Source organism: Ctenopharyngodon idella, chromosome 14, assembly GCF_019924925.1.
Source record: "Ctenopharyngodon idella isolate HZGC_01 chromosome 14, HZGC01, whole genome shotgun sequence".
Lineage (NCBI taxonomy): Eukaryota > Metazoa > Chordata > Actinopteri > Cypriniformes > Xenocyprididae > Ctenopharyngodon > Ctenopharyngodon idella.
This window is the reverse complement of record NC_067233.1, coordinates 15,174,613-15,196,364: the sequence shown is the minus strand read 5'-3', so window position 1 is coordinate 15,196,364 and position 21,752 is coordinate 15,174,613. Positions and strand designations below refer to the sequence as shown.

At 36.6% G+C, this 21,752-nt stretch overlaps 3 protein-coding genes across 5 annotated transcripts; all 3 read right to left on the bottom strand.

Moving 5' to 3' along the window:
- Positions 1 to 300: 300 nt before the first annotated feature.
- Positions 301 to 5,565, bottom strand: c1qtnf2 (C1q and TNF related 2). 2 transcript variants are annotated; one of them, XM_051918287.1, is made up of 3 exons: positions 5,332 to 5,565; positions 4,831 to 5,146; positions 301 to 1,565 (listed from the first exon to the last, which is right to left on the bottom strand). In XM_051918287.1, the coding sequence occupies exons 2-3, from the start codon at positions 5,075 to 5,077 to the stop codon at positions 928 to 930; spliced, it is 885 nt and encodes a 294-aa protein (XP_051774247.1). In that variant the 5' UTR covers positions 5,078 to 5,146; positions 5,332 to 5,565; the 3' UTR covers positions 301 to 927. The 2 variants fall into 2 exon arrangements, with proteins under 2 accessions (XP_051774247.1, XP_051774246.1); XM_051918286.1 differs by having other exon boundaries at positions 4,831 to 5,090.
- Positions 5,566 to 5,731: 166 nt separating this feature from the next.
- Positions 5,732 to 12,493, bottom strand: slu7 (SLU7 homolog, splicing factor). Its single transcript, XM_051918273.1, has 16 exons — positions 12,277 to 12,493; positions 11,781 to 11,944; positions 11,474 to 11,627; positions 11,306 to 11,386; positions 10,410 to 10,574; positions 9,591 to 9,659; positions 9,382 to 9,417; positions 9,158 to 9,283; positions 8,794 to 8,891; positions 7,717 to 7,784; positions 7,476 to 7,615; positions 7,217 to 7,378; positions 7,018 to 7,122; positions 6,691 to 6,765; positions 6,487 to 6,600; positions 5,732 to 6,370 (listed from the first exon to the last, which is right to left on the bottom strand). Exons 2-16 carry the CDS (start codon positions 11,927 to 11,929, stop codon positions 6,191 to 6,193), a joined length of 1,722 nt encoding a protein of 573 aa, XP_051774233.1. The 5' UTR covers positions 11,930 to 11,944; positions 12,277 to 12,493; the 3' UTR covers positions 5,732 to 6,190.
- A 1,115-nt stretch (positions 12,494 to 13,608) lies between these two features.
- Positions 13,609 to 21,555, bottom strand: fermt3b (FERM domain containing kindlin 3b). 2 transcript variants are annotated; one of them, XM_051918268.1, is made up of 15 exons: positions 21,334 to 21,555; positions 20,407 to 20,556; positions 19,153 to 19,386; positions 18,927 to 19,043; positions 18,171 to 18,339; positions 17,986 to 18,088; positions 17,794 to 17,901; positions 17,537 to 17,665; positions 17,389 to 17,435; positions 17,184 to 17,308; positions 16,661 to 16,767; positions 15,420 to 15,635; positions 15,154 to 15,278; positions 14,826 to 14,967; positions 13,609 to 14,087 (listed from the first exon to the last, which is right to left on the bottom strand). In XM_051918268.1, the coding sequence occupies exons 2-15, from the start codon at positions 20,528 to 20,530 to the stop codon at positions 13,908 to 13,910; spliced, it is 1,926 nt and encodes a 641-aa protein (XP_051774228.1). In that variant the 5' UTR covers positions 20,531 to 20,556; positions 21,334 to 21,555; the 3' UTR covers positions 13,609 to 13,907. The 2 variants fall into 2 exon arrangements, with proteins under 2 accessions (XP_051774228.1, XP_051774229.1); XM_051918269.1 differs by having other exon boundaries at positions 20,407 to 20,534; positions 21,334 to 21,499.
- Between the last annotated feature and the right edge of the window lie 197 nt (positions 21,556 to 21,752).

The following is a 21,752-nucleotide window of genomic DNA, read 5'->3' as shown; positions in this document are numbered from 1 at the left end:
GCCAATCAGAGTCGAACGGGCTACGACGTATGGAAATTAGAATATTTCGTCATCATTGACGTACATTGTACGGTTTTCCTCGAAGATCACATGCACATTCCGTATTTGATTACATGATTTTCTTGTCATAGCAAGAATTACTCCTAGCAAACCTCTTAGATACAACAATGGCTGAACATATTACAGCTTTAATAAAACGAAAGGTCAATATGTTTATCTAAAACTCGTGTGTATAGATTGACTTTGTAGTGGGAAATGAGGGACAGATTGCTGCATGATACAAATAACCCATAAGCATAATGTCTTTACTCATCCTTTAATGATCACTCGAGTGACCATAGGCTCAATTACTGCATCATGCTACTGTTTATGTCAACAGTGGTTTTGTTCATGAACCTAGTAGCCTATTGATTAGATAATGACACCAGCATGGTTGACTGCTATTTTCAGACAAAATTACACTTCAAAAGGAGGGTTTCACAAATCAACAGTGATAGCGTGTTCCAATGAGACAAGGTCATACTAAACCTTTGAACCATAGTGGAATACATGATTAGATGTGAATAGTAAATAAACAATAGAAAGTAAAATACAATCATTAATAGGCCAGCTTTTAGAAGATCAAAGGTCATGTGTGTCTAACATCATAGTGTACAACGTGGCTAAAAGTCCCCTGAGGCAAAAGGTTGCTTTGATTTTTAGGGGCCTAAGATTAGGGTCAAGGTTGCAAAATACTTGCAGTAAGAAAATAGCTTTCCATAATACAAAGGAATAGATTTAGGTCTTGACAACTCATGTTTGTTAATACTTAATCATTAATTAGTCTTTGTCCCTCATTTTGCTCTAATACTGATGTGGTGGATCTGTAAACACTGGATTATCGGGGGCTATTTTATAAAATGTATATGAGACAAATAGATTTTTAAATCAGGATGATCCAGAATTGGTCGTTATGTTCGCCTCATTTGCAGCCACCTGATCAGCAAAAATGAGAAATCCTGTGAAAAGACTGTCAGTCCAGAATGGATCAAAAAACAGCCCATTTTGTTCTGAATAGAAGATCTGAAGCCAGACCTGATCTCCTTTTTGCAGTCTGAGTATTGTTGATCCTGAGGCCACGTCGTAGTTTCCTGTGTTAGCATCAAATGTTCTGATCTTGTACTGGCCATTGTGAACAAGCCCAATTGCCAGGTGTTTGTTAGCCAAAGTGATGTCATATGTGAAGTAATACACACCAGGAATCGCACAGTTAAACTTGCCACTGGTGACATTGTAATGGCCACCCTCGTTCATTAATATCCGGTTAAAGCGAATGGGCGTGCGTTCCTTGGGATAGCTCTTGGTTACCGCTACTGAGAAAGCAGATCGTGCCTCTGTTCCACAGTCACAGCCCCCGAGGGCACCAGTTTCCCCCATATCTCCCACCTCTCCTTTGATCCCAGCGACTCCAGATACACCAGGTGCCCCACGTACCCCTTTTAGGCCCCTTGGCCCTGCCTTCCCAACAAGTCCTGGGCGTCCTTGAGGTCCATGTTTTCCAGGGTTCCCAGGACGACCCTGTCCACCTGAAATTTGAGAATAAATATTCACAAATCTTTTATCACCTAATCTGAAACAACATCCATTTGATCTTCATTGTTTTTTTGTTTTTTAACCAATTGTGATTTCATATTTATACTTAAATATGTTTTTAAAGTGACCTTGAGCTACAGATACTATAGATACAATTAATATAAATAAAAAATAAACAAAATAAAAAATAATATAAGAAAGGACAAAAGAAAGGACACCCTATTGAATTCTATGGTTTTATGTATCAGGACATAATAAAAAAAAATCATCTGGTCCTTGGCAGGTCTTAAAATTAGGTAAATACAACCTCAGATGAACAAAAACACGTGACATATCACACCATGTCATTATTTATTTAACAAAAACTAGGCCAAAATGGAAAAGCCATGGGTGACAAACTAAGTAAACCCTTACTACTTCCATAGGAATTAAGAGGGTAAGTAGCAGTCAAATGCTGCTAATCAAATGTCCTTGATTGATAATGTCCAAATGCCCATCAGCAAGTGTCACCAACTCTATAAAAGCAGAAGTTTTGGCAGTTTGATGGTCTGGAGCCTTCAAGTATGTGTTAACACAATGCCAAAGAGGAAAGACATCAGCAATGATCTTAGAGAAGCAATTATTGCTGCCATCAATCTGAGAAGGGTTATACAGCCATTTCCAAACAATCTGAAGTCCATTACAGTGAGGACGATTATTCACATGTGGAAGACATTCAAAACAGTTGCCAATCTTCCCATGAGTGGACATCCCTGCAAAATCACATTAAGGTCAGACAATGCAATGCTCAAAAATCACAAAACAATCCAAGAACTACACCTCAGACTCTACAGGCCTCAGTTATAATGTTAAATGTTAAAGTTCATGACAGTACAATTAGAAAAAGACAGGACAAGTATGGAATGTTTGGAAGGGTTGCCAGGAGAAAGAATCTTCTCTCTAAAAAGAACATGGCAGCACGGCTTAGGTTTGCAAAGTTGCATCTGACCAAACCATAAGACTTCTGGAACAAAGTCCTTTGGACAGAAAAGACCAAAGTAGAGATGTTTGGCCATAATGCAGAGCGCATTGGCGAAAACTAAACAGCATATCAGCACAAACATCTCATACCAACTGTCCATCACGCTGGTGGAGGGCTGATGATTTGGGATTGTTTTGCAGCCACAGGACCGGGGCACTTTGCAGTCATTGAGTTGACCATGAACTCCTCTGTATACCGAAGTATTCTAAATGTGAGGCCATCCGTCTGACAGCTAAAGCTTGGCCAATATTGGACAGGACAACGATCCCAAGAACACCAGCAAATCTACAACAGAACGACTGAAAAAGAAAAGAATCAAGGTGCAGTGGCCCAGTCAAAATCCAGACCTCAACCCAATTGAAATTCTGTTGCAGGACCTTAAGAGAGCTGTGAATAAACAAATGCCCACAAACCTCAAAGAAATGAAGCAACGGTGTAAAGAATAGTGGGCCAAAATTCCTCCAGAACAATGCAAGAGACTGATACTGTCATACAAAAAATGATTAAATTCAATTTCAATTCAGATAGCTTTATTGGCATGACAAAAAAATACATTTTGTATTGCCAAAGCATTTAACCAACGTAGGAAAAATATTTAGTACAACAGAACATCTGAGTAAAGCCTATGTAGAAAACATAATAAACTAAATAAAAATAATTTTAGTAACAAAATAATAAAATAAATAATTATTAAAAAAAATAAAATAAAAAAGATGATAATACAGAAATCATGTAACAACTGAACTTAGAATTTGAACATTATATACATTATTTACATGTGTGTAGATCTAATGGGGGTGTGTTTGCTGGCTGTTTGTTTATTTCTGGTTGTCCCTCAGGAGATGGCAAGATGCTACAAATCTTGCAGCTATATTGGAACATTTGGTTTCTTCACCAAGAATGTAACAGAGTTTTTGGGTTGGGCTACAGGTGTAAAATTGGGGAAATATTTTATTAATTTTGGGGTAGTAGTGGTCTCTGATTTCTTGGTATTTTGGGCATTCTGTGAGGAAGTGCAGCTCCGTCTCTGTCACTCCCAGGATGCAGTGCGAGCAGAGTCTGTCCTCATGGGAGAGCCAGGTCTGTCTGCGCTGGCCCGTCTCTATGGCCAGACTGTGCTCACTGAGTCTGTACATCGTCAGTGTTTTTCTGAGTTTCACATCACTCACTGTGCTCAGGTAGTTCGCAGTAGTGTATTCTCGATTTAGTGCCGAATAACATTCCAGTCTGTGTTGGTTTTTAACGGTGTTTGTCCAATGGGTGACATACTTGTCTTTTTCTATGTTTATAATTTGTGTAAGCCGAATGTGTGTGAGTGTGTGTGAGTCCTAAGGCTGGTAGATCTCTGCGGGTGTGAGGTCAGTCAGTCTCAGCAATAGCTGGCACAAGGGACTCTTACTTACGCTCAGCTCTTGGTGTTTTAGGGCTTTGTAATGGTATGTGTTGGGGTCGCTTGTTTTTAGGTGTTTCCAGAATTTGATGGCTCTTTTTTGGATGTTTAGAAGGAGAGGGTATTGGCCTAATTCTGCCCTGCATCCGTTGTTTGGCGTCTTTCTTTGGACTTTGAGTATTCTTTTACAGAATTTTAAATGTAGAGTTTTAATCGGATGTTTTTCCCAATTTAAGAAATAAAATTTTATGGAAGGACTTATAAAACAATAGGTTCAGTTATAGATTTGAAAAGTTTGAGCCAAATTTGGATTGGGATGTCAATTTTAATTGATCTTTTAATGGCATAGAAAGCCCTTTGAGCTTTCTCTTTGAGTTCATTCACAGCCAAAGTAAAGTTACCTGTTGAAGTTATTTTCAGGCCAAGGTAAGTGTATGTTTTTGCGCTTTCAATGGTTTTGTGTGATGATTCCTTCAACTTATTTCTGCTAAAAGAAATAAGCAATTGGCTCTACAAGCAATTGAATCATAGGGTGTACTTAATTTGTCACCCATGGCTTTTCCATTTTGGCTTTATTTTTGTTAAATAAATAATGACAGTGTAATATGTCATGTGTTGTTGTTTATCTGAGGTTGTATTTACCTAATTTTAAGACCTGACCAGATGATTTCTTTATGTTCCTATACGTAAAACCATAAAATTCTTTCTTTTTCACATGACTGTATATCAGATAAAAGCAAAACAATAATATAATTTTACATTTTATAGATATAAAATATGTTTGAATACTTTTTATGTTTGAATATTGTTTATATTATTATAGCAACAGATATGCTAATAGACATACCTTTCTCTCCCTTCTCTCCCCTGTCACCGTCCTTGCCATCCTGGCCATCAACGCCTGGCATCCCCATCTTGCCTACTCTACCGCTGGGACCTGCTGTACCTGGACTCCCTGGAGGACCCTGAGGCCCTGGCAAACTGCAACTAAGCTGAGATGAATGGATAGTGAAGTTGCGTCCTTTCTTGGATGAGTCTACAGTCAGCACAGAGAACAGAGACAGCAGGCAAACAGCCAGTAGTAACTGATGCATGATGCAGCTGTGCCTGCAAACAGAGCAGATGGGGCCAGATTTGTGTTCTGGGGAATTTCCATGGATTTCCTGTATATACATATACAGAGTTGTGCACAGAAACAAGCACCATCAACCACATTATATACATGCAGGTTGTAACTTGAGTTATTAGTAAACTTTTAGGTTTTAATTAGGTAGTAAATATAAGTAACTGACCAAAGAACACAATTTAACATCACATTTAAAGCATGCATTGAAAAAAAAACCCTCACCAGAGGAATGAGATTTGCGTTGCAATGCAAAGAAAAGGTCCCGCTGCCCTTTTGGCAAAATCAAAAATAGAGTATACAAGGCTTGTGAAACGATTGTATCTTACATGTCCTCCACACAACTTTGTAAGCATCCACCCAGTTTTAGCACAGACGTGCTCTGCCAGATAGTTCATCAATGATGTAATTCAACAAACTGTGGGTGGAGATTCATTTGAAAACCTATCACTCTTATACTTTATTTCTGCAGCCCACAAAACAATGAAAAACGGCTTTGGCTATAAAAAACAGCTGTCATGTGTGCCTTTTTACATCAAATACTCACACTTCTATTTGCAAAAGAAATTTGGCATGGATTGCATGTTGAATAAACAAAAGCATAACAAAACCAAACATAGCCATGTTTAGGTTTAAATATAAATGTTTAATGTCAACTACTGCTCAGGTTATTTTTATTATGATTCCATTTAAATACCTTGGAAAGGGAGAATGGAACATATTTTGTTAAATGAAAATGGATGATTCACCTAACATAACCCATTTGTAATTTATTGGGCACTTTATAATTAAGCGACTAATAAAACAATGTTAATGTACTGTCAAAATGAAAACCACATATTATTAGGAAAACATTGAGGGAAAACAAATCTGATTTACTACTTGCCCCAAAACAAAGTATACAACACGGATTTATACAAAGTGAAAAGATTTGCAAAACTGAAACTGACTGTCATGTGCTACTAAAATAGGACTTTTCCCATTATTTGTCTTTGTGTAACACAGATTCAGCAATATCAGATTTTACAATAACTGAGACTACGACATCTCTGTGGTTGGTGACAAAAGACATTTATGCTTTCATTCACTGCCCCAGGAAAGAGGCCATGGGGTCATCGGCTCGGTAACGTTTCATGCGGAAGGCTTCCATCTCCTCCTCTGTGGGTTCACGGACTTCCATTAGGCTGTTGTATGGCCGCTTCCTCTCGTCAATCTGCATCAGTTCAGCCACCTGCTTCAGCCTCTGCTCCTCCGCATTCAGTGCCTGCACAAAAAGACATTATTTTCCTTTACAATAGGCTTTGTAGAGCACAGATGCATCTAGCACATGAAGATATGAGTGCGTGTGTGTGTGGCATTAAAAAGAAACAGCCCACCCACCTTCTTCAACTTCTCTTTCTTTTTTGCTTCGTCGTCCTCATCACTGCTGTCAGAATCTCTGTGTTTCTTGCTCTTTTTCTTCTTCTTCTTGTCTTTCATTTTTTCCTGGTGCATCTGTGAATTTTTTTTAGTTTAATACAATCATCTTCCTGCTATGTTTCTCTACTATATCATATCACAAAAAGGAGAAGGCCGTTACTGTACCTGTAAAAGAGTCTTTGGTTCTTCACTCGTTTGGGCCTCCTCTACATCCTCTTCAAATGGAACACAAGAATTACTCTGAAAAAATAAGTTTTTTAACAGATTTGTGTCAGATAAAAATATAGAAATAGATACATGATGCAAATATTATGTATTTAATAATAAATAAAACAAATAATAAAATATAACAAAATAAATGTTGTTATACATAATTTATCATTTAAAAAAGATATATTTTTGTTGCCTGTATTACCAACTCATGTGTCACATCCAGTGTATTACAAGTTGCAATGGATAGTTTCATTTACAGGAACTATGTTAGATACTCACCATTACTTTCTTGCCAGCTTCCCCGGTACAGTAACTTTGCTTCACCATCGAGTGGCAGCATTTGTAACCCCAATATCCATCTTTCCAATATGATCCCCAGATACACTGCAAAAAATTTTTTTTTAACATTCATAAAATAAAATCCAACATTATTATGTAGCTCCTCCAGTTATGCGACACTTCTAACCAGCTAACTTACCATGTGGTTGTTAATGAGCACGTCCTCCTCGTATTTGGAGCAGGCCACAGCCTTGTCCTGTCCCTTCAACACAGCTCCGTGACGAGAATACTCCACATACTCCTCTGTCTGAGCCAGAAGAAGCTCTCGCGGAGGGGCGTCCAAGTGTTCCTCCCCACCGTACTGCAGAGAGGTGTGACATGAAGCCATCAGCACACGAGCAGGGGAAGGAGAAAATTTTGCTATTTCACTTATCAACAAAGGAGATTCTATACTGTACCCTTTCCAAAATAGTCTCTTTCTGTTTCTCTTTGAAATCGTCCTTTTTGACTTTGTAGGACTGATGGAGAAGCTCCAGCTTGGTTGGATCTGCCTGGAGGTGAACTTCAGATCCCTTCTCATATGCTTCCCAAGCGAAGACTGCAGAAGAGACACACAAAAACAATGCTAGACCAACAAGTACTGAGAGTACTTTTTAACATCAGGTAATAAGGAATTTATGTATGAGTTGACAAACTCACGCTGCGTCTGGGCCATGGAAATGGTGTCTCCAGAGTAGCGCACAAAGTTGTCTCCAGCATAGCCCACCCTGCCAAACCAAACTCATTAGTTTGAGGACACAAAGAGACACAACTACAGATATAGGCACATTTAAATGTTCCATTATGCCACCTATAATGATATTTTAGTGATTTTTTCAGCTTCCTGGAATTAAGGAAATTAAACACATCAGCTTCCCTGGCATTTAGCAGACTATTTTCATCCAAAGCAATTTACAACCCAATACTTAAAGGGTTAGTTCACCCAAAAATGAAAATTCTGTCATTAATTACTCATGTCAGTCTCCTACGCTGTTCACGTAGTAAACGTAGCACATTGTAAACACAGTGCAGTGCTTCCGTGTTTATGTCCGAACGCCGGCTCAGTATTAGCTGACATGTGTGTGTAATGCTGATGCAGGAGCCGGCCAATAATGAGCCGGCGTTCTGACGTAGAACCCGGAAGCGCTGCACTGTGTTTACAACATAAACAGTGTATGAGACTGACATGGAAGAGAAGAAATTGTTGAACAAAGTTGTTATTTTTGTTTTGTTTTTGCACACAAAAAGTATTTCTCGTCGCTTCATAACATTAAGGTTGAACCACTGTAGTCACATAGACTATTTTAATGATGTCTTTAATACCTTTATGAGCCTTGAAAGTGGTAATAGTGTTGCTGTCTATAGAGAGGTCAGAAAGCTCTCGGATTTCATTAAAAATATTTTAATTTGTGTTCCGAAGATGAATGAAGGTCTTACGGGTTTGAAACAACATGAGGAAGAGTAATTAATGACAATTTTCATTTTTGGGTGAACTAACCTTATAATAGTCCCATTAGAGCAAATTGTCTTGCTCAGTGTTGTACAATGTGTTGCAAACTAAGTAACTCTCTAGTTAGTGAAACACCACTACTTAGTACACAATCTACAAGCTTCCTATAAGAAGCCTATAACTTCCCTGACATAAAAGTGATGTTCACAGGCAGTCAACTTCAAATTAATACTCACATCAGCACACTTCTTTTGATAGCATGCACAGGAAATACAAAATGCACCTACTCTTCTGGAATCTTTCCAGTGTTGGAGTATGGGTTCTCCCTCATGGCTCGAGTCTTGGGATCATAGTAGGCTGAATTTGGATCCAGATTTCTGAGGTACTGTAAAATAAAGACAGCAATAGTTAAGAAAAACATGGTACAGCACTTTGTGGTAATAACATTAATGTGTACTCTTATGCTACTACTACTACTAATCATGCTGAGGAGACCCTATTAATCTTCTTATTAATCATACTTATGGGACATTTTTATGGGAACGTTTAAGTGTGACTTTCTTTTAGCTCAGCTGCCAAAAAAACTGTAGAAAAACAAATAGTGTCATGCCCTTAATTAACATGTATCAGCAAATTTCAAGTTATTTTTACCTTAGCAATGTCCTCCCGGATTCTCAGGTTTCTAACTGTGATTCGTCTCTTGGAGTCAAAGTTTTGTCCGGGCATGTCGAAGTCATCAACATATTTGTCCTCATCCTCATCTTCACTGCTGTGGTCCTGGACAGTGTGAGGAAAAAGTTTAATTGAGTGAAGAGGCTTTACAATTTAAGTTTTACTAAAATGTACATAAAGATTAAGTTGAGCGTGACATGTACCTGTGCTGCATCATCATCAAGATGCTTCCTTGAATTCTAGAAGCATGTTAAAATGTTTGGTTAGACAAAGCTAGTAAATATTAAATACAAGGTTATAACAAACATATAGTATAATTTTCATGATATATGGTTGTCATTTTTTTTTCTGCATAGTTATAAGATGAATGTGGTAAAACATACAGAAAAATTTTTTAATTGTGAATACTTACAGCTTGATCCATTAGTTTACCAGAAGCCAACTCCTCCTGGAGTTTCTGTGCTTTGAGAGTACGCTTAGCCTATATTATAAAAAAAAGAAGAAAGGATTTTAAAATTAGGCATGCATTATCGTGGCCTATACCAGTGGTTCCCAAACTTTGGCAGAGAAAAATATTTTAAAGCCCCCACCTATATGCACTCATATAAAGACAATCTCAGACATACCCTTGCTTGCAAAATCCTGTAGGATTTATTTGACACATTGTAATTAATACAATACTGAAACTTATCAACTCCAACAGGCTTCTCTTTGTGTTCGTGATGTGAAGTCTCTTAACTTGTTTGGTTTAATACAGTCAGAAGCTAATAATAATCACACTGTGGTCTCTCCCCATTACCCACCATTGTACTGGTGAATACAAGGGTGAGATATGCCTCTTCGTTTTCTTTTCCTGAAAACACTGTGTCTAGACCCGACCCGACCCAACATTTATCACAACAGCAACAGCTTGGGGCTGTCTACACAAAGCAAACATTGCGAATCCATTTGTCCTTCATGTCAGAAGTTGCACGAGCACTTTTGGAGTAAGTCAGAAATAGAACGTGGCATCAGTTTACTGTTGGGGATTTGTTGTGCCGCATCCAGTGTAGAGAAGTACCACTGATTATAATGGGTTTTATTAGCTTTTGTAGCGCCGCACCGCTCACGTCTGGTGTATTCGCGTTGTTTTGTTAGTTGTGACATTAGATTCATTGTCTGCTTTATGTTTACCTGGCACTAGCAGTCCTTTCACAAACTTGTCCATGCTTAGTCAAACAACATGACTTACCAGATCAACTTTTGAATATTCCTCTACAATGCGCATGTGCTCTTCAGGATCGTACCCATTCCAGCGATCTCTCTTTCCATCATAATCCATTGAGAGCTGAATCTGTTCGTGCTCATCTGGTGCCATGCCTGTGCCAGAATACTTTGCGCCAACCTTTCTGGGTCTCTGTGAAAGACATTTCAAAATTTGGGGTTGGTAAGAGTTTTTTTTTTTTTTACTGTTTCTGAAAAAAGTCTCTTATGTTCATCAAGGCTGCATTTATTGGATCAAAATCCCAGTAAGAATAGTAAAATAGTACTACAATTTAAAATAACTTTTTCTAGTTTAACATAAGAACCACTGCAGTCACGTGGACTATTTTAATTATGTTTTTACTACCTTTCTGGGCTTTGAAAGTGGTAATTAAATTCTAGGAGTCAGAGAGCTCTCGAATTTATCAAAAATATCTTAATTTGTGTTCCGAAGTTGAACGAAGGTCTTACGAAGGGGTGTGGAATGACATGAGGGCGAGTAATTAATGACAGAATTTTCATTTTTGGGTGAACTAACCCTTCAATATTTTTGTGGAAACCGTGATACTTTTTTCAGGATTCTTTGATGAATAGAACATTCAAAAGAACAGCATTTATTTCAAATAGAAATCTTTTGTAACATTATGAATTTACATACTGTCAATTCGGATCAATTTAATGCATATTTGCTAAATAATTTAACATGATTTCTTTAAAAAAAAAACAAAACAAAAAAAAAACTTACTGACCCAATACTTTTGAGCAGTAGTATAAATACATAGTATTCAGTAGTAACAAACTAGTATTCCATTCTGAAGGTGGCCTACGAAGGTTACCAACATATAAATAACATCACAATACATATTATAAACTCCTCCTATTTACCTCCAAACAGTCTTTCTTCTTATGTGTTATGGCACCACAGTTTTCACATGCTCCTTTTCTGAATTTCGTGCTGACTGATTTCTAGTTGACAGGAAAGCAATCAGAAAGGGTTTTAGACATTAAATCACTTTTATAACTTATGTCTATCCGGGTAGGAGAAGTGCTTACTTCTTGTACACCTCTCTTGTACCAATCTCCGATGGGTGCAAACTGACTCTGTTTTTCTTCCTGGGGTCTCTGGTGCTTGAGGGTGGGTCTCTTCGATGGGTCAATGTACCAAGGCACAGATGAGATGTACTGGGGAATATGAGGGTTGATATCCCTGGTAACAAAATACTACGGTCAGGGAAAGAGATACAGGATATATGACGACAATAAAATAAAACACATTCAATTAGTTTTTTAAATAACAGTCCTATCTATGGTTCAGTGCATCCTGTTCAAGTGTTATTTCCATTCGCTCTGCTCAACATACTTGCCCTCCTCGTCAACTTCAGCTGGAGCATTTCCCAATTTTCTCTGTTCTTCCAGCTCTTTCTTCTTCCTCCAGTCTTCTCGGGTCATTTTCTTTGGCTCTTCGAGATCTACGATCCCCTCCGTCACTTTAACCTCCTCCGTCGACATGATCTTCAGCTGCACCTACATATAAAGACATATATACCGATATCGCAAAAAAAAAATTGCTCTGAAAACAGTGAATATGAAAATACACTCCCCGTGATACACACACGCAAAAACAAATACATCTTTAAAAAGAAAAAAAGATCAAAATCTGCTGTGATACAGAGTAAGTTAGATATCTGTATAAACGGCACAAAATTACATAGAAACCAGACAGTTATTTATAAAATATTGATTGCGTTATGTGTATTATTTACAGCTACATTTATATTTGACGTTGATTTAACTTTAAAACTGACAGCCAGTATCTCTGACACGTCAGGCTTTAAGTCAATAAGTCGTTAACTTACCTGATATCTAGTGAAATTCAACAAACGATGATAAATATTTTACACCCTGATCAGTCGCTTGTTTACAAGCGTGTTGCGCACACTTCCGGGTGACGTGACGACTTCCTGTCTTCCTCGCTGTGACTTGCTGCATGTGCTTGTGTGTCTGAGTGTCGCCATCAGCTGGACTGAAGAATCACTGTGGTCAAGAGTGAAAACTTACAGTCGGACACTCACACGGTCTCTAATGAACTGAGCCGTGGGTGGGTGTTGTTCCAGAAACCATTTTGAGGAAGTTCAATTTCAAATGGTACTTTTTATACCTCACAATTACTCATGCTGTAGCAGGGATTAAAACAACTTTGCTGTTCTCTTCCATAGATGTTAGAAGAGCTTATGTTACTTAATTATACTTTCCTTTACATGTTTTCTTCGATGTTTAGTGATTTAGAAAATTCATTTATCCAAAGCGACTTAGGAAATCACAAGGTTAAGGGTATTATTAAACAACAAGTCACAATGAAATGCACTAGAAACAACCTCAACACTCAAAATATTGTAGAAATGTTGCCACATTGGTAGAGTTAATGTTTTTTTTTTTTTTTTTTCAGTCTGAAAATTAGTTAAAATTACTACCAGTACTGGAGGCTCAAAGATGTATTAAAATTGTGGTAACACTTTACAATAAGATTCATTAGTTAACTACATTAGTTAACATGAACTAATAATGAACTGCACTTATACAGCATTTATTCATCTTTGTTAATGTTAATTTCAACATTTATTAATACATTATTAAAATCTTGTTAACATTAATTAATGCACTGTGAACTAACATGAACAACTGTATTTTCATTAACTAACATTAATGAGGATTAGTAAATACAGTTACAAATGCTTAGTTCATGTTAGTTAATACATTAAATGTTTAACTAATGAACCTTATTGTAAAGTGTTACCAAAATTGTTTGGTTAAAATGAGTACAATAGTGTACCATAATGCTTAATATAATGCACAGTATTTCAATGAATTACATTTTTCATACTTTTAAATAATAGAGAATCAGCAAGGCTGTGAGGCTCATCATTACAATGAAGGGATGACACTTTGTTAACTGAGTGAGTCAATACCAAGCGTTCCCACCCAGCACGACACTGAAGACTATTTAAAAATAGCCTGGTACAGTAACTGAAACTCTGCTGGACAAAGATAGGAAATTGTTTGCTGTCAGCAACTGGCCAGTAGAACTTTGCATGATAAGACAATGATAGACCGTGGTTTCCTGAACTGTTACTCAAATGAGATTGCAGAAATACAGACAAACTGCTAATCATGAGAAGTGCAGTACCATGTTTTATGACAAAATTCTTTATATTTAGTTTTAAAATAGTTACAAAGTTATAAAATCATTCATTTCGTCATATTTTCTTGTTAGGTAGTCATATATCAAGTGTGATGATTTACACAGAATCATTAGAAGTGTATGTAACAGGTTGTGGAAAACATCCATGCTTCACTGTTAATTTAAATGTATTGATTAGTAAGAGTAAAGCAAAGGGACAGTTGCTGTGCAGTGCTAACATTGAATTCTTATCAGTTTCTCTATTTGTAGCTTCAGTCATTTTCTTCTCTGTAAGTTGTTGCTTTGTGCTCAAAGGGCCTCGTGGCCGCCGGTGAGTTTGTGGAAGAGCTCCTCGTTCAGCGTGTCGCTTTGCTGTCGTGCGCGAGTAGACATGAAGATGTATCCTCCGATGTACTCGTGCACAACCTTACAGTCTGCATTCACACAGCCGAATGCTATGTTAATGTTTCCGTCAAATTCAATTGCAACCTTAAATAGAAAGATAATTGATAATTTAAACGACTGAATTTTTTAGTGAAGCCAGTGTATTACATGCGACCTCTGGTTATGTTAACACATACACTAACTTTTAAAAGTTTGGGGTTGATAAGATTTTTTTATATTTTGAAAGAAGTCTCACCAAGGTCGCATTTATTTGATCAAAAATACAGTAAAAACAGTAGTATTGTGAAATATTATTACAATTTAATTAATTTATTTTATTATATTTTAAAATGTCATTTATTCCTGTGATGGCAAAGCTGAATTTTACTTCTTTTTATTTGTTTATTTATTCAATTTTACCATCACTTCAGTCTTCATTGTCACATGATCCTTCAGAAATCAGTCTAAATATGTTAATTTGATGCTCAAAAAACATTTCTTATTATTATGAATGATGAAAATCAAAAAAAGTTGTGCTGCTTAATATTTATGTGGAAATTGGACTGTGATACTTTTTTCAGGATTCTTTGATCAATAGAATGTTCAAAAGAACAGCATTTATTTGAAATAGAAATCTTTTGTTTCATTAAAACTTTAATAGCTACAATGGATCCTTGCTGAATAAAAGTTTTAATTTCTCTACAAAAAAATCTTACTGACCCCAAACATTTGAACATAAGCATATATAAGTCAGGGATATATTGCATAAGGTAAGAATGAAGGCTCCATTGTTTAATTTAAATTGATCATATAATGATTAATTAAAATTTTATTGAAACATACCTGCTTTATGTCCCAATTAACATTCCACTGTCTCATATTGTTATAACGCCAAGTCTTCACCACATCTCCAACTCCCAGGTCTATACGGATCAGACGGTTGTTAGCGATGCCCAGAACTTCATCCTTACGACTGCCCTTAAACCTGAGAAATTATTGGATTGTGAGACTGGATCAGCTTAGTGGACTATTATAAAATCTCTAAATTATAAAAGGTCTTATGTTTTACCACTGCATATTGACCATTTCTTAAATATCCATACAAGCTTGTTTAAAAGGTACATCAATAGCTGATCATGTTTTTTTGTGTCTCTAAGGTTAGTCCATTCACCTGACCATGAAGTAGGAAATTCCAAAGTCAGGCAGAGCTTGCCAGATCTGCAGAAACTTCAAGATGGCAGATGTCAAGGACAGCTGGGCGACATTCTGAAAGGCTTCCAGGATACGAGGGGTTAACTGAAAAGAACAAGGTGAGGTCATGATAATTAATATAGAATAGGCTATAGTTTTTATATATAATAGTAACACAAACACTGAATAGATGACCTGAATTAAATATTGCAGTACACTGGCAAGCACCTTTCATGGTCACTCTACCTGTTTGGGCTTGTATTTCTTATGGTATCTCGGTGAGACGAGGCTGTGTGTGTTGATGCTGTCGTCAGTTTGTGCAGTGGGAGCTGCAGAGTTAGAACGCTGCATGGAAAGGAATGTCTGGATGTTCTTCACTTCACTCTGATACGAGCTGTCCAATAATGTCAGACCTTTGGACGCCAGCTTACAGGCGGCCATCCACTGAGAATACTGCTTCTCCTGATTGGGTGGGGAAGGTGGGAATTAAAAAATAAATAAATAAATAAAAATTTGTTTAAATCTCTGTAAGTACACTGTCATTCAAAAGTTTAGGGCCAGTGAGTTAAAAAAAAAGAAAGTAATTATTACTTTTATTCAGCAAGGATACATTAAAGGATTAGTTCACTTTCAAATAAAAATTTCCTGATAATTTACTCACCCCCATGTCATCCAAGATGTCCATGTCCTTCTTTCTTCAGTCGAAAAGAAATTAAGGTTTTTGAAGAAAAAACATTCTGATGACTGATCGTTTAGTTAGATAAGACCCTTATTCCTCGTCTGGTATCGTTTAAAGCCCTTTGAAGCTGCACTGAAACTAATTTTGACCTTCAACCGTTTGGGGCCAGTTGAAGTCCACTATAAGGAGAATAATCCTGGAATGTTTTCATCAAAAACCTTAATTTCGTTTTGGCTGAAGAAAGAAGGACATGGACATCTTGGATGACATGGGGGTGAGTAAATTATCAGGAAATTTTTGTTTGAAAGTGGACTAATCCTTTAAGTTGATCAAAAGAGACAGTAAAGACTTTTAAAATGTTACAAAAATGTCTGTTTAAAATAAATGCTGTTCTTTTGGACCATCTATTCATGAAGAAACCCTAAAAAATGTATTGTAGTTTACACAGTAATATTAAGAAGCACAACTGTTTTTCAACATTGATAATAAGAAATGTTGCTTGAGCAGCAAATCAGCATATTAGAATGATTTCTGAAGGATCATGTGACACTGAAGACTGGAGTAATGATGCTGAAAATTCAGCTTTGCCATCAAAGGAATAAATTACATTTTAAAATATATTCAAATAGACAAAAGTTATTTTATATTTTAATAATATTTCACAAAAAAAAAAACAGTTTTTACTGTATTTTTTAATCAAATAAATGCAGCCTTGGTGAGCATAAGAGAAAGCTTTTAAGTGATGGTGTATTTTTTCACATAACACATTTTCTTATCAGAGTTTTGAATACAGATCAATGTTACGTACATTTTCACAACGCAAGTAGATTTCATTCATGCCTTCTGGTGCAGGAATGAGGAGTTTGATACAGAACTTCTGGCCTGCTACATTGACATCAGGGGCAACCTCACAGCCTGGAGAGATGCAGATGGGTTTCAGTTAACACAGCCTCATTACACTGATGAGTGTGTCTGCTTAGGTTTCAGCTTCAACTGAGGTGTGAAAATATATTCACATGTTGCACAAGCACAGTGTGGGAAGCTGCGCACAGAAATGACTCAACTGACGGTAAAGTATACATGACACAATGACCTCTTTATTAAGGGATTGGGGCTAAATCTTTTTTTTCTTTTGCAAAACACTTCATGAGGCCAGGAGATTTAAATACTGTATCTATGATTTTTTGTTCTCTTTTTCTAATGCAGTGTGTTCAATTCACACAATCACTTTCATTAGTTTCTTTCAGGTAGCGAAAATGCAACTTATGTTGTGCCCAAAATAATAATAATAGTAAATTATAAATAAAATAAAATAAAATAAAAAAAATGACCTTTCAGGTTCAGTTGTTGAATAGGTTCTCCAAAGCGGTCCTCACTGCTTTTATAATAGGAGATTGATGTGTCCTGAAAGTTGCACCAGTACTGCTTGTAACCCTTTAGAGTGAGTCTCTTTGGCCTACAGGGTGGTAAATCATAGATATAGGTCAGATGTTTATGGGACTGACAGTAGGATTTAGCCAAAGGAAAGAGCCTTACCGAAATATTTTCAAATAGTCATTTAGCACTGGAGCAGTCATGTTGTCCTGTGAAAGTAAATCAGATGTTCACTGATGTCAGATTACATCTCCATGTCGCTTTGTTGCTGTTCTCTTAGTAAAGAGAATTTATTCTAAGTGTCTCTCACCAGCATGTCTGTGCTGTTGCCGTCTCCCACCATCTTGACCTCCAGGGATTTCAGGGCAGACTCTAAGTCATCCATCCCTTGACAGGAAGAGACCATGTCCTGAGACAAGGACAGTTTTCCTATGTGGTACTGCATAAGAGAGTGAGAAAGAGAGGGAGAAGTAAGAATGCTATTGCTTACCATTGATTTTTTGTTTATTCCTTTAATGCTAACATCAGTTTTATAGTTGCCGTGGCAGTATTATTTCTCTGTTGTACCTGAAGTGCTCCAAACAGCATCATTTCCTCTTCTGTGCAGTCTATATCCTCCAAGAGAATGGCCCAGCGAGCTTGCTCATACAACTGTGTCAAACGCACCACATCGTACTATCGAACAGAGAGAGAATCGATTTCAGTTTCATGGCTCTTAGAAAATTTTATATACTGTACATAGTGTAACCACACTCCTACCTTGGGATCCATATCATGGAAAGTGTAATATTTGAAACGAAGCCATATTCTGTCATTCTCTTGTATTCCCTGCTGCATTAGCGAACGAGATGAATCCAACCACCTCCGGGGAACAGAGGAGCATTAATATTAAGGGCGAAATGTGGAATATTACCTTTTTAATGTGTTTTGTTTCTCAGCTGTACCTGGTGTGAATATGTGTTTTGTCCACCACACTGGCCGGCCGGTAGAGTTTGGCAATGGCTTCAGGAGCAGGCGAGGGCAGACTGACGGACAGCATTTTATACACTGCCTCAGTCTTAGGAGAGTCAGCAAAATGAGCCGGCATGCCATTGTACAGAGCTTGAACAGAACCTACGTCAAGATAAAATCCACTTTAAACTTGAATACTGTGACCAAAGTGATAACTACTTGTTATTCTTAGTAAATTTAGGCCTGTGGCATTCCAGGTTGGGGTCAGTAAGTTTTCTTTTTTTTTCTTTTTTATTTAAATTAGTACTTTTATTCAGCAAGGACACATTAAATAGATCAAAAAATCTTTAAAAAAGATTTTTATTTTAAATAAATACTGCTCTTTTGAACTTTTTATTCATCAAAGAATCCTAAAAAAAAGTTAAGCAGCGGAACTGTTTTTAACATTGATAATAATAAGAAATGTTTCTTAAACACCAAATCAGCATATTCGAATGATTTCTGAAGATCATGTGACACTGAAGGCTGGAGTAATGATGCTGAAAATTCAGCTTTGCCATCACAGGAATATATTATATTTTAAAATACATTAAATTAGAATACTTTTTTATTGTAATAATATTTCACAATATTACTGATTTACTGTGTTTTTGATCAAGTAAATGCAACTTCGCAGCATGAGAGGATTCAAAAACTTGCCGACCCCAAACTTTTGAACAAAAACTTATTTAATATGTCATTTTGTGCACCTGCAGTTAGAGGAACATCTGTAAGATCATACAGCTCTTCTGAGGAATCTTTGTCTTTCTTTTTCTTTTTTTCCTCAACAGGACGGAGCAAGGAGAGCTCCTCTGGGTGACGAATATCTGAAAGCGAGAAAGATTCATTTCGGAAATGGTAACCTGACACTTGGTAAAATGATAACGGATTGCTTATAGAAAGAGACGTTGGATCCAAGCTGGATCCTTCACTTACTGAGAACCCTGCAGATGCCCATGACAGTGCGAAACACAGAGCTGGAGAAACAGGCTCGCATCTTCAGAGTCGCACCGTTTGGCAAGCCCAATCGCAGAGGCTTGTGCTGTGGAGTGAAGATGAGGCGAGCGTCTGCGTGGACCCCACATTTGTCCAGTGTCCAGCCGGTCCGCAGCAACCACTGCTGCTTCTGCTCCCACCACAGGGCATGATCGGACCAGTCCTTCTTCAGCTCTAGAAATAAGACACAAGAACATCTTATGGGGTAAATAAAGATACAAAATTGAAATGTCCTTACAAAAATGGAAAAATTTGTTGTGCTGTTGACAATACACTTCCGTTCAAAAGTTTGGGGTTTGTAAGATTTTTTAAATGTTTTTGAAAGAAGTCTCTTATTATCACCAAGGAGAAATAAAATGTATTTAATCAAAAATACAGGAGAAAAAACATAATATTGTTAAATATTATTACTTTTATAACATTTCTACACACAAAAAATTAAGCCTTTTTTTAAGATTTCCACAATTTAATTAATAGTAAAATTCCATCAAATTGAATTGAATAATCCTTACGTATTTTAATTGAATAATTGAATATTCAATTATAATCAATTCAATTAAAATTCACTTATTCAATTAAAATACATAAGGATTATTCAATTCAGTTTGATGGAATTTTACTATTAATTAAATTTCGGAAATCTTAAAAAAAAAGGCTTAATTTTTTTTTAGTGTAATTATTATCAATGTTGAAAACAGTTGTGCTGATTAATATTTTTGTGGAAACCTCGATACATTTTGTTTTTATATTCTAATGAAAATAAAGAACAGCATTTATTTCAAATAGAAATCTTTTGTAAGATTGTAAATGTATAAGTTGCTGTCACAGAATTAATGATATACATAAAATACATGATATACTACATCTTTTTGTTAAAGGGATAGTTCATCCAAAAATGAAAATTCTGTCATCATTTACTTACATTCATGTTGTTCAAAACCTGTATGAGTTTCTTTCTTCTGCTGAACAGAAGAAGAATGTCAGTCACCAGACAGTTGACGGTACCCATTGACTTCCATTGTATTTTTTTTTCCCACTATGGAAGTCAATGGCTGCCGTCAACTGTTTGGTTACCAAGATTCTTCAAAACGTCTAATTTTGTGTTCAACAGAAGAAAGAATTTTCATTTTTGGGTGAACTATCCCTTTAACTAATATAATAGCCCATTTTTGAAGCATCTAGAACACAACTCACTGGTCTGCTCAACTAATTTGAGAATAACTCCACCAATGTGCAGGTCAGAGGTCACACTGATTTGGAGAGGTGGGGCATCAGGACCAAGATCCTCCACTGTGACTGTAAGATCCCACGCTGCCATTCTGCTGCCAAGAGACCCCCAAAAAGCTGGAACCAATGAGGTTTGATCACACATAAGCTATTCTGTACAGTACATTCTTCTATTTCAGTGCATTGCATAAGAATGTAGAATAAGTGTTGAGCATAGACCCAAAAGTGAACTTTTAAAGACTTGATGAGCAGCTGTAAATCACATGGTTCGCATGATCATACTGATGGTAACGGACACATCACCAGCACATGCTTCATCTACCTTGTGAGTGTAATCATGCCATTTTGCTCCAAATTATGTTTACTGTGGCAGATACTTCCCGTTTACACACGAATCACATGGAACCACATTTCCTCTTTTGGTCAAGCATCTATTCCACAACTAGAAGTTACAGGGTGTGTTGGTGTATGTGTATTTGTCTGCGTATGCGTGTGGGTGTGTGTGTGTGATAATTTTGAATATAGCTTACTGAAACTGAAAACCGAAATAGGCCCAAACATTTCACACATATTTGGCGGATTTAACAGCTCAACTTTAATCTGTAAAATAAATGTCTTTTAAGCTCTACATTAAAAAAAATTAATAGAGACAAAACACTTACTTGGGTAGATATCAAATGTGTTAGATGTCATTTAATCAGTTTTATATTGTATTATACTATACATTTCTATTCATATTCATACTATTAAATTCATATTTCTAAACGATTAACTGTTTGTGAATGATCTGAAATAAATTGACTACAGAAATGTCTCACTGTTGTTGTTTTAAATTACTCACTGTTATTAGCTCAAAATAAATATTGAAAAAAATATTGAATAATGTTTTGTTACCTTTTCTGTTGTGCTCTGGATTTGCAGATAGAGTCTCCCTCTTGTGCAGCAAATTAAATGCTGGTAAGTCTCTTTATGAGATACACAGACAAACACACACTCATATGGGCAAGACCACTCTGCTGTTTAAAAACTTGTGGTTTTGTCAGAGCTGACAAAAAAGGGTGTTCCTCTTTTCTTAGCTTCCGTGTAACGGAACTGTGTATGTGCTCTTACTCAAAAAAAAAAAAAAAAAAAACAAGAACTCAGCCACTTCTAAGAATGTTCATATATATATATATATAATTCATATTTGTTTTTTGATCTCCCTAATGGTCATTAAAAGAGCATTTTAGAAGATGAGACTTGTTTAGTGTTTAATCTGGCCTATATTTGCAAAAAGATATGTAAAAGGGTTCATGGGGTATGTGAAATGACAT

Excerpts from the sequence above, each read along its gene's own strand:
- c1qtnf2 (XM_051918286.1), bottom strand. The coding sequence starts at position 5,504 with ATGAACTATCTGGCAGAGCACGTCTGTGCTAAAACTGGGTGGATGCTT. Across the intron at positions 5,091-5,331 it reads ACGCAAATCTCATTCCTCTG|GCACAGCTGCATCATGCATC; the intron begins GTGAGGGTTTTT and ends CTCTGTTTGCAG. Across the intron at positions 1,566-4,830 it reads GGGAGAGAAGGGAGAGAAAG|GTGGACAGGGTCGTCCTGGG; the intron begins GTATGTCTATTA and ends CTCAAATTTCAG.
- slu7 (XM_051918273.1), bottom strand. The coding sequence starts at position 11,929 with ATGTCGACGGAGGAGGTTAAAGTGACGGAGGGGATCGTAGATCTCGAA. Across the intron at positions 8,892-9,157 it reads TCCGGGAGGACATTGCTAAG|TACCTCAGAAATCTGGATCC; the intron begins GTAAAAATAACT and ends TTTATTTTACAG. Across the intron at positions 7,379-7,475 it reads AAGAGACTATTTTGGAAAGG|TACGGTGGGGAGGAACACTT; the intron begins GTACAGTATAGA and ends ACCTCTCTGCAG.
- fermt3b (XM_051918268.1), bottom strand. The coding sequence starts at position 20,530 with ATGGCAGCGTGGGATCTTACAGTCACAGTGGAGGATCTTGGTCCTGAT. Across the intron at positions 17,902-17,985 it reads TCCATGATATGGATCCCAAG|TACGATGTGGTGCGTTTGAC; the intron begins GTAGGAGTGTGG and ends TCTGTTCGATAG. Across the intron at positions 14,088-14,825 it reads TTAATTGGGACATAAAGCAG|GTTGCAATTGAATTTGACGG; the intron begins GTATGTTTCAAT and ends TTTCTATTTAAG.